We start from the raw sequence: 15,139 nt of genomic DNA on the forward strand, positions 1-15,139 counted from the left end.
GTATAATGGTGAAATTGAGTGAAAAGTGTTTAATTGAGTGAAAAGTGAAATTTATTAATGTGGTCGTATTAAGTTAGGGATGTAAGATAAAAAGTGTTTATTTGTACTCAACCGGATTATTGATACTATAGTATAAATATATAAAATTAATATTTTTTAATTTTTAATATTTTTTTAATATTATATTTATTTTTTAAATACTTTTTAAGTACACTTAATTTAGAGGCACTTAAAAAATATAAATTTTGTTTAAAAATTATTTAAAAATTCATTAAATATAAAAAAAATCATGTACTTAATCTATGGTAATAATTTTTTTAAAATATTTATTTCACAAATAAATTATTTGAAAAAATGAAATTAAACATATTTTAATCTAAAGGGTTTGGATTATCAATCCTAACTCTCTAATGAGTATTGGCAATCCTATCCTTTAGGAGGATTGGGTGTAAGGATCCCCTGCCTCTAAGTAATCCTATTCCTCTGTCTCAAATCACTTACTCATTGGATATGTCTTGAAATTTTTACATCTTAGGATTCTCATATGATCTAATAGTTGTGAGTGATTTGGAACATGAAAATATAATTGTTTAGAGATAGAGGATCCTTTCTAAGGGATTGGTATAATCTAATTGGATTAATAGTCATATAATATTTTAGCTTAATCAAACATACTTTTGATGGACCCATTGATTGTTAATCTAATATCCTCGGTTAAAAAGCCAAACAAACATGGCCTTTGTGGGTGTGGAAGATGCTAGGAAACTTCTTTGAGTGAAGAGGCAAATTTGCTGCAAAGAAGGTGTTAGGAAATTTTGTGTGTTTCAAGATGTGTGTAGTGGATATAGAGAGAGAGAGTAGTAGAACAATGAAAGATGAGAGAAAGAGTGTGAGGAGATGAGAGGAGACATAAGCCGGAAACATATTTTGGCCCAAATAAATTTGATTATTAATTTTTGTAAACGAAATGATTTGAACCATTAATGATATTGGAGTGTTTTGGAGAATTGGTAAAAAGTTAATTTTTTAATTTTTAGTCTATTTTGTCTTTTTGTGAGTTAAAAATATGAGAAATGATGTTATTCAAAATGAATAAAAAGTTAAAAGTTGCCTTTTTATTTTCTTCCCAAAAGACCCCATTATATGGACAAAAATATATGAATTCGTTTGGTTTAATTTTAGAATTATGATTTGAGTGTGGAGTTATGTTTTGAGTTTTAAGCTTTTAAATTATGATTTAAAAAGAGAAAATTTGTTTGATTATGAATTTTGAAAATAATTTTGAGATGATTTGAATTTTTTTAATTGATTGATGTATAGAATGTGAAAAAATTTGAGAAAAGAAATAAGAAATAAGAGAAAAAAAAGTGATTGATTGATTAATTAATAATAATAATAATAATAATAATAATAATAATAATAAAAGAAAAGAAAAGGAATTTTGAAAGTAATTTTAAATTATATTTTAAAAATTTATTTAATTATTAATTTTAATTCAAATGATGATTTGAAAAAAGAATTGAATTTTGAAAATAACCAAAAACTACCTATATTTTTTCAAAAATCCATCTGTCATATTATATATATACATATACATATATGATGCTGGTGATCTTCGGCCCTCACCCTCCTCATCCACCGACGCACATTTCTCTCTCGTTCGTTCAATACATTTGGGGCTTTTCATCTCTCTCTCTCTCTCTCTCTCTCTCTCTTCCTCATCTCCCAATATTCTTTCAATGCTTTTGAGATTTTAGTCTCTTCTGGTTTTTTTTCCTCATCTCTTTCATTGTTTTTTTTCCCCACTTACAGACATCTCTTTCCATTACTAATCTCTTACGATGGTTGTCTCCTCTCATCAATCTATCCTCTATTGATTATCTTCAATATTTTTGTCGAACTCATCACCGTCAGACACTCTTCATCATCAACGAACACAAGTAGAAGGCAGAGCATCAGATTTGTAACACTATTTTGTAGAGGGAAGGGAATTATTTTGGTACATCTCTTAGATCTGTAACTAGTTTGGTTATTTATTTATTTTTTTAAAATCATCCTCCACTCCTACTGATGTGTTGTTCACTGCACCCGACCGACACCGACCGACATCTTTGGATTCCAAGAATAGAGAAAGAGGTAGGAAATATAAGAGAAAGATGGAGTGTTTACAGACTATTATATAACAGTGGGTCTTCAAATTTAAGAAAAAAACTCAGAAATTTAGCAGAATTTGAAATCATAGGTGAGATTTATTGCCCACAACAAAGATTAATCTCCCCCCCCCCCCCCTAAAATTTTTATTATTATTTTATTTTAACTCTCTTCAGCATTCCGTTATATTTTAAGATCAAAAGCCCATCTTATAGGAGTGCTTGCAAATAACGTTTTCTTACCTTTTGCAGAGTCACCCCGCTCACTCACTTATATTCCTCCCTACAAATCATTTGATCTTGGGTTCATCCATGGCTTCTAAAAGAACCTTAGATCATTCTTCTTGTTTTCCAGCCCCAAAAAAGAGGAAAGGCTCTTCTTGTTTTGCTTCTTCATCATCTTCAACACAACCTCGCTGGACCTATCACGTGTTCTTGAGTTTCAGCGGTGAAGATACCCGCAAAAACTTTACTGATCATCTCTACGATGCCTTGGATCAAGCTGGAATTCACACCTTCAGGGATGATAAACTTCCAAGAGGATGTGAAATTTCTCCCGAGCTTCTCAAATCAATTGAAGGATCCAGGATCTCCATCGTTGTTTTCTCAAGAAACTATGCTTCTTCCAGATGGTGCCTTGATGAGCTCGTGAAGATCATTGAATGCAAGGAAACAATTGGGCAATTAGTTCTCCCAATATTCTACGATGTTGATCCATCCGACGTACGCGACCAAAAACGGTGTTTTGGAGTAGCATTTAGAAGACATAAAAAGCGTTACGGGGATGAGATGGAGAAGGTGGAGGTTAGGAGAGTTGCCCTCTCTAAAGCTGGTAATATATCAGGCTGGGTTTTGAAAAATGTTGCTAATGGGTAATTTTTAGCATCCTTTTAATTTTGCTGCTGCTGCTGCTATCAATTTTTATCTTTTAACTATTGTTTTTAATATTTGTAAAATATATATATATATCAAATATAGTTATTAGTTCACTTTGTGTTTGTGAGTTCAAGATGTTTTGAATTTTACATTTCTTAACTGCATATTTTGAGTGGAGTTTCTAAGGTTTTGGATTTCTGTAATATACAATAGCTTTTCTTTTAATTTGGATCGAAATTGACAGGCATGAAGCAGAGTTGATCCGAAAAGTTGTTGAAGAGGTGGTTTCATGTAAACTGAAAGAGACATTCCTATATGTTGCTAAGCACCCAGTTGGAATAGAGTCTCGTGTTGCAGACATCAATTTGTTGTTGAGCATTGGATCAGATGATGTTCGCATGATTGGGATATACGGCTTGGGTGGAATAGGCAAAACAACCATAGCAACCGCTGTGTATAACTGTATTTTCCACCAATTTGAAGGAAGTTGTTTTCTTGCAAATGTTAGAGAATTTGCAGAACAATCCAATGGCCTTTTTCAATTGCTAGAACAACTTCTTTTTCAATTATTAGGGACAAAGAATCTAAAGATTGGCAGTGTTTATAGAGGAATTAATTTGATGAAAGAAAGGCTCCATTCTAAAAAGGTTCTCATTGTTCTTGATGATGTGGATCATTTAAGCCAATTAAATACCTTGGCAGGAAATCGTGATTGGTTTGGTCCAGGAAGTAGAATCATCATAACAACTAGAGATGAGCAGTTGTTGAAGGGACTGAAAGTTGATGAAAGATGCATGGCTAAGGAATTCAATCATGAAGAGTCTCTGCAGCTTTTCAGTTTGCATGCCTTTGGCGAAGCCAATCCATTAGAAAATTATGCAGATCTTGCAAATGGTATAGTAAGTTATGCTGGAGGGCTTCCACTAGCTCTTGAAGTTTTGGGTTCTTATTTGTTTGGAAGACCATTGGTAGAATGGAATAGTGCATTTGATAAATTAAAACAAATTCCTTATGAGGAAATTCAGAAAAAACTTAAGATAAGTTTTGATGCACTATATGATGAAAAATTGAAGGATATCTTCTTTGATATTGCATGCTTTTTCATTGGAATGGACAAAGATTGTGCCATAACTATATTGAATACTTGTGATCTCTGTGCTGAAGTTGGAATTAGTGTGTTGATTGATAGATGTTTATTGAAAATTAATGAACGAAATATGCTGACAATGCATGATCTACTTCGGGATATGGGAAGGGAAATCATTCGTCAAGAATCTCCCAAGGAGCTTGGAAAGCGCAGCAGATTGTGGTTTCATAAAGATATATGCGACGTACTTGAAAATAACAAGGTAAAGAGTCAAATCTTTCTTTCTAGTGTGTTAGTAAGCTTTTGGCTTGGAATGCTAACTTCAGTTGTTTTTATAGTCTTTCTTCCTTCTGATTTTCAATTTTTTTTTTAAATATTGCTATATTAGGGAACAGAAGCTGTCGAAGGTGTGATCCTGACAGGACTACCCATGGTGAAGAAGCTACAATGGAGTGATAAAGCATTCACTAGGATGCATAATTTAAGACTGCTTCAAATCAATCATGTGCACCTCAGTGGTAATTTTGAACATCTATTGAAAGAGTTAAGATGGCTCTGTTGGCATAACTGTCCATTGGAGTATTTACCACACAATTTTCATCCAGAGAAACTCGTTATTTTAGACATGCAGTTCAGCAAAATTAGAACACTCTGGAAAGATGGCAAGGTACATGACATTCTTAGCAAATTCATTTTTGTTTGGGATTTGGATCAATTGAGTAGTGAATCATGAAGAAAGAAAAAAAAAATTATATAATTTCTTATATATATATATATTTTTTTGGTTTTAACAGCACTTCAAGAGCTTGAAAATTCTAAATCTCCGTAATTCCAAATGCCTAACAGAGAGCCCTATCTTCTGCGCACTATCGATGCTTGAGGAATTACTGCTTGAAGGTTGTACAGGTTTAATGGAGCTCCATGAATCAATTGGGCTTCTAGATAAACTTGTTCACTTGAATTTGAAAGATTGCATGAACCTCAGGTATCTTCCAGACAGTATCTGCAAGTTAAAGTCTGTTGAGCGTCTAAATCTCGCTGGTAGCACAAAACTAAAGCTTCCAGAGCAATTGGGAGATATGGAAAGCTTAACAGAGCTTCTTGCAGATGGAATAGCCATTAAACAACTACCTTTCTCTATTGGGCAACTTAAGAACCTCAGGAGCTTATCGTTGAAGGGATGTCATAGGCTGTTCACACCTGTCTCTTGCCTTTCTTTCATTTTATCTTGGGTTTTTCAGAGAAAAAATCCCAACTCCATAAGATTTTTACCATCCTCTATTTCAGGTTGGTGTTCCTTGACAAAGCTAGATCTCCGTGATTGTAATTTGTCTGAAGAAGATTTTCCAGTTAATTTTGGGAATTTATCCTCATTGCGAGCATTGGATTTAGATGGAAACAATTTTTGTATCCTACCAGGTGGCCTCAGTCATCTATCCAAGCTAGAAAAGCTTAACTTGAATAACTGCAAAAGGCTTAAGGTTATCTCAGGTCTTCCTCCTAATTTATTGAAAGTATATGCTGGATTTTGTGCATCGCTTGAAAAAATATACGGTCTATCAAAATTGAAGACTCTAGTAATGCATTTCGGTAAGGACCCAGTCGAGCATGCTATCTCAAATGTTAATAATGATGGAATGGAAGAACCTCACTATTTTGAAGGTGCACGAATCTGTCCCTTGCACAGTCCCAAACAATTTGTGAAGTTTGAGGTCTGTTTCTCTCTCTCTCTCTCTCTCTCTGGTGCAACAATTTTGCAAAGAAAATCTCTCTGAAAATTAAGTGAAATGCGCGAAACCAAATTTATTTTAGATGTGACCTATATATATCAAAGGAGAAGGATTTCCTCCTGTCCAGTTTATGTGGACTGGAGGACACTATTTAGGTATGTGAAATTCAGCACGGGTCTATCACGGATTTTATTGTGGTGATTCGAAATCTTTTGTTTTATAGGACATTTGGTGCATTTTATTTAAAAAAAATTAAATCGATCTGATAATCATAATATATTTAATTTATCAAATTTATCATAAAAAATAGATAATAATTATATTTTAAAAATAAATAATCTGTGTTTTTGGTGATACATAATAAATTAATTAAATAAGTTACGATATCGGTTCAATTTAATTTTGTGTGAATAGAATAAATGAAGTTCTTAATAAAAATGAATAATTCATATTATTGAAATGAGAATTGTGATAGGCCCATGGGCTTAAACAATGGACTAGAGAGTAGTTGCCTCCAGGACGAAATATTAGGGATGGAAAATAATATCTTACTGAATTTTTTATTCAAATTTTTTTACATGTGGCAGTAGCAATTTTAAAAGTAGGACGCACTAGTTTTATCACTGTTTTTATTACCAGTTAGAGGATAATATATTGGGTGCTGTTATGGTGTGCAACCCCTTAAGGTTGGACATCATATGCAACCAACACAAAAGGTGTAAGTGGAAGGTGTAAACATAAAACAGGACAGCAAACAGAAAAGCGTAAGTGTAAGGTGTAAGTTGCACATTTAAAAAAAGTCCTAATATATTAGAAGATTATATATCACATGTTTATATCACCAACCATGGAAAGATGTGATTTGTTTGCATTAATTTGTTAATAAGAGTTTAATTGACGGAAAACAAATAGTGTGCTGTAATTTACGAACAATCGATATTGGTTCTGTAATTGTAAGTTTCAGGGCTCAGCTGTGTAAAACACATACTCTGTTTATAATCATTTTTAAATGAGGGAATTAATCATAAATATTTGTATAGATGGTGACACAATAATAATGAATAATTTGTCACATATAGAATTTTTTTATGACAATATATTATTTGTTTTCTTTAATTACTTCATAATTATATCTAAACAAATGAGCCAATCATAAATATCATGTAGACAATAATACAAAATAATGGTAAAAATATTTGTAATATATATAACATTTCTTTTTTCAAATATAAACAACTTTGAGGAGTCTTTTAATTTTAAATGATAAAATTAAAACTTGCAAAAAAATTTCAAACTAGATTATGAGGATACAGAATAATCAACTTGGCATAATTTTAATCATATATATCACATGAAAACAGTGAAACTTATCATAAAATATATAATTTCACTCTCAAATTATTCTATTTATATTTTATGTTATTGATTTTGTATGTGCAAATTTATTTTATTTTATTTTATTTTTCATCTAGAACTTCTAATTAGAAATTTATATGACAGCGTCTTCCTGACGGCCGTATCCACTACCGTGGTACCCTCTTCGTCTCGGGTGACTATTTACGTACCCGTACCTTTAGCCATCCTAACGATTTTTACGGCTGTGATTCTTACAGCTATAAATATAAATCAACAGGGTCTTCCGTAGAAGTGTCAGTAGAGCCAATGAAATACGGCCGCATTGTATATTTCAAAGTGGGAGCTGTCTATTGCAGAGTTGGGGATGAAGAAAACTGCTTCACAGAATTAGATGATTATCCGTATCCATATATCATTATTACTGATAAAATTAATCGCATCGATTTTACTTATAGGCCGATCTTCTTTGCCTTCCCTGCAAGTTGCCGAGATTACTTTTGGAAAAGATATTTATGTGTTGAAAAATATTTTGGGTATCAAATTAAAGGTGGGCAATTCGAGGTTTCTATTATTATATCGCCACCTTTTAAAGTGAAGCAGTGTGGGGTGACTCCGATCCCCTTTTATAGTGAAGCAGCGTGGCTTGACCTGGATTGTCAATGACTCTGACTGTCGATTACAACCGACGATCATGAAAATTGTCACCAAAATATAATGGCAATCTCATATTGGATTTTTTATTTACCATTGTAATGGATTCCATAGCGAAGCCTAAAAACGATATTTTATTATATTTCATCTCATTTTAATAAATCATTAGTCTTTATGGAATTTATTCCATAGGGAAGCCTAGAATGATATTTTACTGTTTTTGCTTTTCATTTTTTTTTCTATTAATATTTTTTGTTATTTTTAAAAATATTTAAAATAAATTTTGTATTTATTTTCTAGATGTACATAACTTAAATGCATTTAAAAAATAAAATATTTATGAAAAAATATTTTAAAAATTTAATAAATACATAAGAATATGAAAATATATTAAATTTATATATATATATATATATATATTGTATTTGATGATTTTTTAAAAAAAATTATAAAAATTATACTTTTTAATTAATCTAAGTTAGGTGCATCAAAAAAATTTTAAAAAAATTCTTAAAATGTTAAAAATTGACTAAAAGAAAAAAGTAAAAATTTGAAAAATAAAAAAACTCAATTTTTTAAAAAGCGAGCTTAATTTTTTCAAATTCAAATAATATGATTGGTATTTGGGCCTGTTCTGGAAATTTGGCTATTTTAGTTGATTTTTTTGACTATTTTACAAAATAGAATTTTTTTTTATATTTATTTTTTTTGTTTAGAATGATTTATGATTTTTTTTTTTGTAGTTGATTAGATGGGTACGAGAGAAAATAATTGATTAGTATGTAGAATGTAATATTTTATTTTATTAATTTTTTTTAATTTTTTTTTATCTTTATTGTGCAGGTAATTTTAGCAACCCTATCTGAAGTTGTTTTTATATTTGTATCGAAATTAATTCCTTAATTTAGGTTGCTATGTTTATGATTTTAAACCCAAGTGACCCATATGAGCCTCAAATGGGCCTCAGACCTTCCATTTTAAGAGTCTAGTTGTTTTTTATTCTTGTCAGGGAAATGTTATGGTGTGCACCTCATCATAAAACATAAAATTTTATCATAAATTTTTTATAATATCAAGTACAAATGAGTAATCTTGGCATAAACTAGCATAACAAAAAAAATCATGATCAAATCACAAATTTTTATAAATATCAAACACAATTTTTTAGAGATTTTACGTATTTTATGGTTAATGTTATTAAATTTTATGATAAAGTTATACATTTTGGTGATAAGATACATATGGTATGACTTAGGGTGCACACCATAGGATTTCCCTTCTTGTCATACTATCTGTGGTGGGTAAAAATACTCCATTGGGCTGCTACGGCGGCGACATGGTGGCTATGCCTTCACTTCAGACCTGAAAAACACTCAAAACAAAGTGAAGGGGGGTGGCTAGAGCAGCATGGGATCCCTCTGATGCCTAAGTCAGTGACCAAATAGACAAAGGTCCAAGATAATAAGAGTAGGGTTCAGGTTGAATTGATTGTGTACCTCTATTGTGTTGATTACCTTCCCTTTTATAGTTTGCTCCCACTAGCCGTTGTGGACTGGTAGGCTTCTCTCCACTCCTCACATCAACCCCCTTTCCTCAGGGGATTATGCTCCACTAGACGCAGATATCTAGGAGTTGGTTGGGCTTTAAATATAGGCACGTGTGTTTGATTAAGGCTACGCCTTCTTAAGGCGCGCTTCCAGCTGCCTTGATTCTGTCCTCAGACTCTCATGATCCATCTTGCTCCTGGACTCCAGGTCCTAAACCTTCGCACTAGGCTCAGTCCATCTAGGGCTGAATCTCTTTTCCTTTTGTAAAGTTGTCTTTGCACTGTATCATCCTGTCCAGGAATTCTAGTCCTGCCTATCATCCTGTCCATCCAGGGCTGAATCTCTTTCCCTTTTGTAAAGTTGTCTTTGCACTGTATCATCCTGTCCAGGAATTCTAGTCCTTCCTATCATCCTATCCAAGAATTTTGGTCCTGCCCGGGCTGGATTTATTTTAGCCTCTCATAGTATCCATTTAGTTTGGAAGATATTTAAGACCCGTAATAAACCTTCACAATTTCACCTAAGTAGAATAATAGGTATCAACTTTTAATTTGTCATATATTTAATTATTTGAGACTTTACTTCCTTGTTATATCAATAGAAATATAATTAGAAGTGTTGAAATGGAGAAATATAGCAAAACTCTAATTTTAATCCACAGAGTGTTACTTTTCAACCGTTTTCATTTTGTAGAGGTATTTACCCTTTGAAGTTTGTCCATCAGGGTTGTGCGCACGGTGCATGCGCACATCAGATGCGTTGATCTGCGTGTGGTGGAACACATGTTACAGTTTGCATGATATTGCATTTTGTTTTTTGCGATTAAAACTTTAAGATGTTATAGTTTGTACTTTATACGTCTATTCTTTTATAAAATTTAAAAATTTATTTAAAATACAGTTTAACTTTTATAGTTTGAAAAATTAAATATATTTCTTTGTCAGAATTTTTTATTTAACAAAATTAATTAAAAAAATAAAATTCTTAACTAGTTCACTATACAATAATAAAATTGATTTTTTTATCCATGTAAAGCATCACTGGGTTGTCCTTGACATCCTACGCTAAAAGCTAAAAGCAATCAATAAAAACAAACTCTTAACAAATAAACAACTAAATTTTTTTGCTTGGTAATTAAAAGAGAAAATACTTGAGGCTTAGTATCTCTAATACAGAAGGTACAGATGACTACTGTCTACTTGCTCTACAATATCCTTCAAAGAAAGGCCAGAACTCTTGACCTTATTAGTGGGTTTGAAGTCCTCATGTATGTCAGGATCATTCGGCATGGTAGTTGAGTATTGCATCTCATGGTGGTTAAAGAATCCAGCTGCCTACCAACAATTAAAGAAAAAATATTAGCAAGTATCATTTATATGGCCATCAAAAATTATTTGCTCTAAAGATAAAACCACACACTTGTAGCTTAAAAATTGAAGAAAACCCTTTTTTTGGTCTTCTGAGTGGAGTTTAACAATGCAAGCATTTTTGTTTACAATTTTATGATTAAGGATCCGAGAAATCTAGAATCAGATGGCTATGAACATATCAAGATCCTAAGTAGTTTCTTTGTCTGTAAGTCCTTTGAAAAATAAGAGAAACATGAATAAAAAATAAACAGTTCAAACCTATGAAGCATGGACACTCCAAAATCGGTGACGTGGCGGTGTCCGACACACGGACACGCCGGGGACACGTACAGGACATGCTAGATGGTGTGTCCATCTAATTTAATGAATTTTTTGTAGGGGACACAGCAGGGACACGGGTGTCCATATCCGAACACGGCATGGGACACAGCGGGACTCATTTTTAATTTTATTATATTTATTTGGGGTCAAAGTGTTATATTAAAAAAAAAAAAAAAAAAAACAACAACAACAACAACAATAACAACAATGTAATGCCCTAGCATCGACTCTATCACCTCTATCTAGTCGAGAGTGAGTGAAAGGGAGAACCAGTCGATCCATATAGCGATCCCGGTTGTCCCTTTACTGTTCTGTTGTATTCCGGACTCGGTTCCGTGAAGTTGGCAGTGGTATCTATCTTGTTGTCGTCCTTCAATTCCACTTGATTGAGTTTTAGGATGTTCTGAGCAGGGTTGTTACAGGTTGGTTAGGCCTTGGTTTCAATTCCTTATTGTTCAGTTTTTAGGCGATCCGCTCGAGCGGGTCTTCTTGCGCTCGAGCGGGGATTGCATACCTCTAGTATTTCGTGTTCCTGCAAAACTTCTGCAGATGTGATTTCTACGCTCGAGCGGGTTTCTTTACACTCGAGCAGTGGCGCTCGAGCGGGTTTGTTGGCGCTCGAGCGGGTAGTGCTTTCTGGGTATAAGTTATGGGAGGGGGAAATCTACGCTCGAGCAGACTGGTTTTCGCACTCGAGCGGGAGTGCTTTATTCTTGTGTCTTGGCGCTCGAGCGAGCCTTAATGCGCTCGAGCGTGTCCAGATTTTTGTTCTTGACGCTCGAGCGTTGTGTTTTCCGCTCGAGCGGGAATGTCGTATAACAGAGGGCAGCTGGGCATTTTTGAATCACTTTCTACACTTCCTCTCTCTCTCTTACTTTCTAAAAAGATATTTTGAGAGCCTCTCTCTCTAGAAACTCCCTTCTCTCTAGGGTTTGATCTAGTTAGAGTACTTTCCTTCCCTTTGCCCTTTGTAAAGGTTGTGTTGATCGTCGAGGGCTTCGTTTTGATCCGTGAATCTTGGAGTTTGGAGCATTTTAGTTTTCTACATCTTCTCCTCTGGGCTCCGAATTTGAGGTAGGGATTCCTACTCACTTTTATGGTCTTTAACATAGATTTTTGGTGATTTTGATAAAGTGTTGAAGTTGGGAAATTTTGGGACTCAGGGTTTCAAAATGTCAAAGAGGGTTCTTTTTTTATTATTTTGATTCTAAAATGAGTATTTTGGGTTTCAAAATAGTGGTATTGATGTTGGTTGTTGATATATGGACCATTGGATCAATATTGGAAAATAGGGGGAGAAAGCCCTAATTCGTTGTGTAAATTAATTGGTATAATTAATTTGGGAAAAGTGTTGATATTTGGAATTGAGTTGAAAATAATGAAATTGACTCATTATATGGTAGAATAGTGGAGTTGGATTTGTTAATCGCTCACTTTTGAAAACATTGATATTTTATCTGTTGAAGCTTTTATTATTTGTTTAGAAATAATTACTTGGGCTACCGGTGGAGGGTAGTTTTGATTGTTGTAGACAATGCATGATGATTAGGCAAACTAAAACTAATCAATTGGATATGTCATAGAGTATGATGGTTGATAGAATACATTAATGTTATGTATTGATTGATTGTGTATATGACCTTTGTGTATATATGCATTGTGTGTGTGGGAGGAGATAGGGGATGTACTCCACGGTTTAGGGGAAGATAGGGGATGGACCTCTAAACCGGATGTTGTTTGGGAGGAGATAGGGGATGGACTCCACTGATACAGCTCATATGCTTGTCAGATATTGTGTTGATACAGCTTATATGCTTGTCATTGAAAGTGTTGATACAGCTCATATGCTTGTCATGGGAAGTGTTGACATAGCTAATATGCATATCTGTTGAAATGTAGATATAGCTTGTATGCTTATCTGTTGAGATATTGATATAACCTGTGTGTTTATCTATTGTAAAAATGGAAAACGTTTAATATGAGTCTTTGTCTCATATAAGCGGTTGGCCAGATTCTGAGCCATTGATGGAAATTGTGAAATTGGTAGGAAATGAAAATGGATTATGAATCGGTTTATGAAAATTGAACATTTATCAATTGCTAATGTCTTAGTCATTGCTCATACTGTGTTTAGCATATCTCTATTGGGCTGTGGCTCACCCTATATGGGAATATCATTTTCAGGTACAGGTAGCATGCCACCTCCAATGACGTAGCTTGGGAGGCTAGAGGCGGGCAGACTTTTGTTGTTTAGTTTCTTGATGTATTACATGTATATTCACGCCAAGGGCTTAATGTGTAAATGAGTTAGTACTCTTTTGTTGTAACCAAGTGTTAACTTGGAAAGCTGTAAGCCTTTAGGGCATTTGCTTTTGTTGTTAACATGTAATACTTTTTGTAATGGAACTTTGATGAATAGAAGAATGTGGAACTGTTACATATCCAAGCATGTCTGTATTGATGGGTTTAATGTTATTATTTTGAGGACGTTACAACTTGGTATCAGAGCGTACCGGGTTCGAATACTTTGGGTACGTGGGAAGTGATTAGGATCACAATGGGTTTGTCTCGCTTGATAGAGACTTAGATGTAGTGTCATATGCTATGTGCTTAATTGATAACATGCTTATGTGACTATGTGGGTATGGAATGTAGTTTCTAGGATGTTGATCGGATCCTTGGGTTGCTAGGAGTCTTGTTGGAAAAGCACTTGATCAATGCTGTTTCTAACCGGAACTGTAGTAACGCCTCGGGACTATCATTATCCGGAAATGAAATTCGTAAATGGTTATGTGCTTATGTGCTTAAGTGGAGTGAATTACAGTTGTCCACACATTAGGACACGAGTGTTATAGCTTCGGCACATTTGCGAATGTGCTAATAGTCTTGGTTACCTTTATTAGGATGTCAGGACGAGGGCGTGGCAGACGTGGCAGGCACGGTAGGCAGGAGGTATCTGTACCGGATGACGTTCCGGTAATGCAGGAGAGAGTTGGTCAGGCCAACGTGGCCGAGCCAGCGGGTCAGCAGGCTATGGGCGCCTTGGCCCGAGAGATAGCGGGAGCTTTGGGTATTCTCAGAGCTGGGAATCAGATTGCTGAGGCAGGGCCTTCTTTCCTGAAGAGGGAATTCTTCCGGTCCAACCCGGACAAGTTTGTTGGGGATCCAAAGGAGCCACTTAAGGCTGACGAGTGGTTGGAACAAATGGAGAAGACGTTCGAGATGCTTGGCATCGAGGACGGGGCTTTGAAGGTGACCTTGGCATCCTTCCAGCTGAAGGGAGATGCGGGTCAATGGTGGAAGTATGAGAAGGACAGTGTTGGTGGTGCATGGGAGGCATTTGTGAATACTTTCCAGGAGAAGTTCTTGTCTTCAGCTGCTAGAGAAAAGTTGAGGGAGCAGTTTTGCCAGCTTAGACAGCAGGGCTTGTCAGTGGCCGAGTTTGAGGCTACTTTTACTAGTCTGTCCAGGTTTGCACCTGAATTGGTGGTGTCTGAGGAACGCCGTTGCTTTGAGTTTGAGCGGAAGTTGAGGCGGGGCCTCAAGTTGAGGGTTGGTAGATCTTTTATCCGGGAGTATAGACGTCTGGTGGATGCTGCAGCTCATATGGAGCTCATGATGCAGGAGGAAGATGAGGGGCAGAAGGGCTCCAAGAGGGGCCAAGATGGTCAGGGTGATGGCAGGAGACAGAGGGGTTCTAACCCTCAGCAGTCTCAAGGAGGTGTGGCTAGATCGACTTTTCCTATACTGAGTGCGAGCTTTGGGAGAGGTAGTCAGGGAGGCTTGACTTGTTTTGCGTGTGGTCAGTTAGGTCACAAGTCTTCGGTTTGCCCGCAGAAGGGAGGGGGTCAGCGAGCTACTTCTTCTTCAGCTAGACCTCAGGGCCAGAGTCAGGGCAGGGGCCAGCCATTGTCTTGCTATCAGTGTGGTCAGCCTGGGCACCTGAAGAGGTATTGCCCACAGTTGAGTGCTACTTCGGGAGCGTCTGGTTCTAGGCAGACGCAGAGTTATCAGCCAGCTCAGTCTATGCAGGCCTCGAGGGCCAATCCGG

The 15,139-nt window shown here is 35.3% G+C and overlaps 2 protein-coding genes across 7 annotated transcripts in view; one reads left to right on the top strand and one right to left on the bottom strand.

Annotated features, from left to right (window-relative positions):
* LOC145793723 (monothiol glutaredoxin-S15, mitochondrial-like) overlaps positions 1 to 11,370 on the bottom strand; it is a 98,734-nt gene extending 87,364 nt beyond the window's left edge. The window contains exons 1-3 of the mRNA XM_082876593.1: positions 11,359 to 11,370; positions 10,597 to 10,731; positions 10,400 to 10,456 (exon numbers count right to left, since the gene is read on the bottom strand). Coding sequence (XP_082732719.1) covers positions 10,400 to 10,456; positions 10,597 to 10,731; positions 11,359 to 11,370 — 204 coding nt within the window. The remainder of the gene's footprint in view (positions 1 to 10,399; positions 10,457 to 10,596; positions 10,732 to 11,358) is intronic.
* On the top strand, positions 1,604 to 8,031 carry LOC114312131 (TMV resistance protein N-like). Of its 6 annotated transcripts, none has more exons than XM_082872749.1 (7): positions 1,604 to 2,136; positions 2,403 to 3,022; positions 3,271 to 4,375; positions 4,502 to 4,780; positions 4,908 to 5,400; positions 5,533 to 5,825; positions 7,344 to 8,031. In XM_082872749.1, the coding sequence occupies exons 1-7, from the start codon at positions 2,071 to 2,073 to the stop codon at positions 7,860 to 7,862; spliced, it is 3,375 nt and encodes a 1,124-aa protein (XP_082728875.1). In that variant the 5' UTR covers positions 1,604 to 2,070; the 3' UTR covers positions 7,863 to 8,031. The 6 variants fall into 6 exon arrangements, with proteins under 6 accessions (XP_082728875.1, XP_082728872.1, XP_082728871.1 ...); XM_082872746.1 differs by having other exon boundaries at positions 4,908 to 5,825; positions 7,344 to 7,392; positions 7,477 to 8,030; XM_082872745.1 differs by having other exon boundaries at positions 4,908 to 5,825; positions 7,344 to 8,030.
* Positions 11,371 to 15,139: the final 3,769 nt, after the last annotated feature.

The sequence above is a fragment of the Camellia sinensis genome, chromosome 6 (genome assembly GCF_055761805.1).
Source record: "Camellia sinensis isolate YWXY chromosome 6, ASM5576180v1, whole genome shotgun sequence".
NCBI classification, from domain to species: Eukaryota; Viridiplantae; Streptophyta; class Magnoliopsida; order Ericales; family Theaceae; genus Camellia; species Camellia sinensis.

Excerpts from the sequence above, each read along its gene's own strand:
- LOC114312131 (XM_082872745.1), top strand. The coding sequence starts at position 2,071 with ATGTGTTGTTCACTGCACCCGACCGACACCGACCGACATCTTTGGATT. Across the intron at positions 4,376-4,501 it reads ACGTACTTGAAAATAACAAG|GGAACAGAAGCTGTCGAAGG; the intron begins GTAAAGAGTCAA and ends TTGCTATATTAG. Across the intron at positions 4,781-4,907 it reads CACTCTGGAAAGATGGCAAG|CACTTCAAGAGCTTGAAAAT; the intron begins GTACATGACATT and ends TGGTTTTAACAG.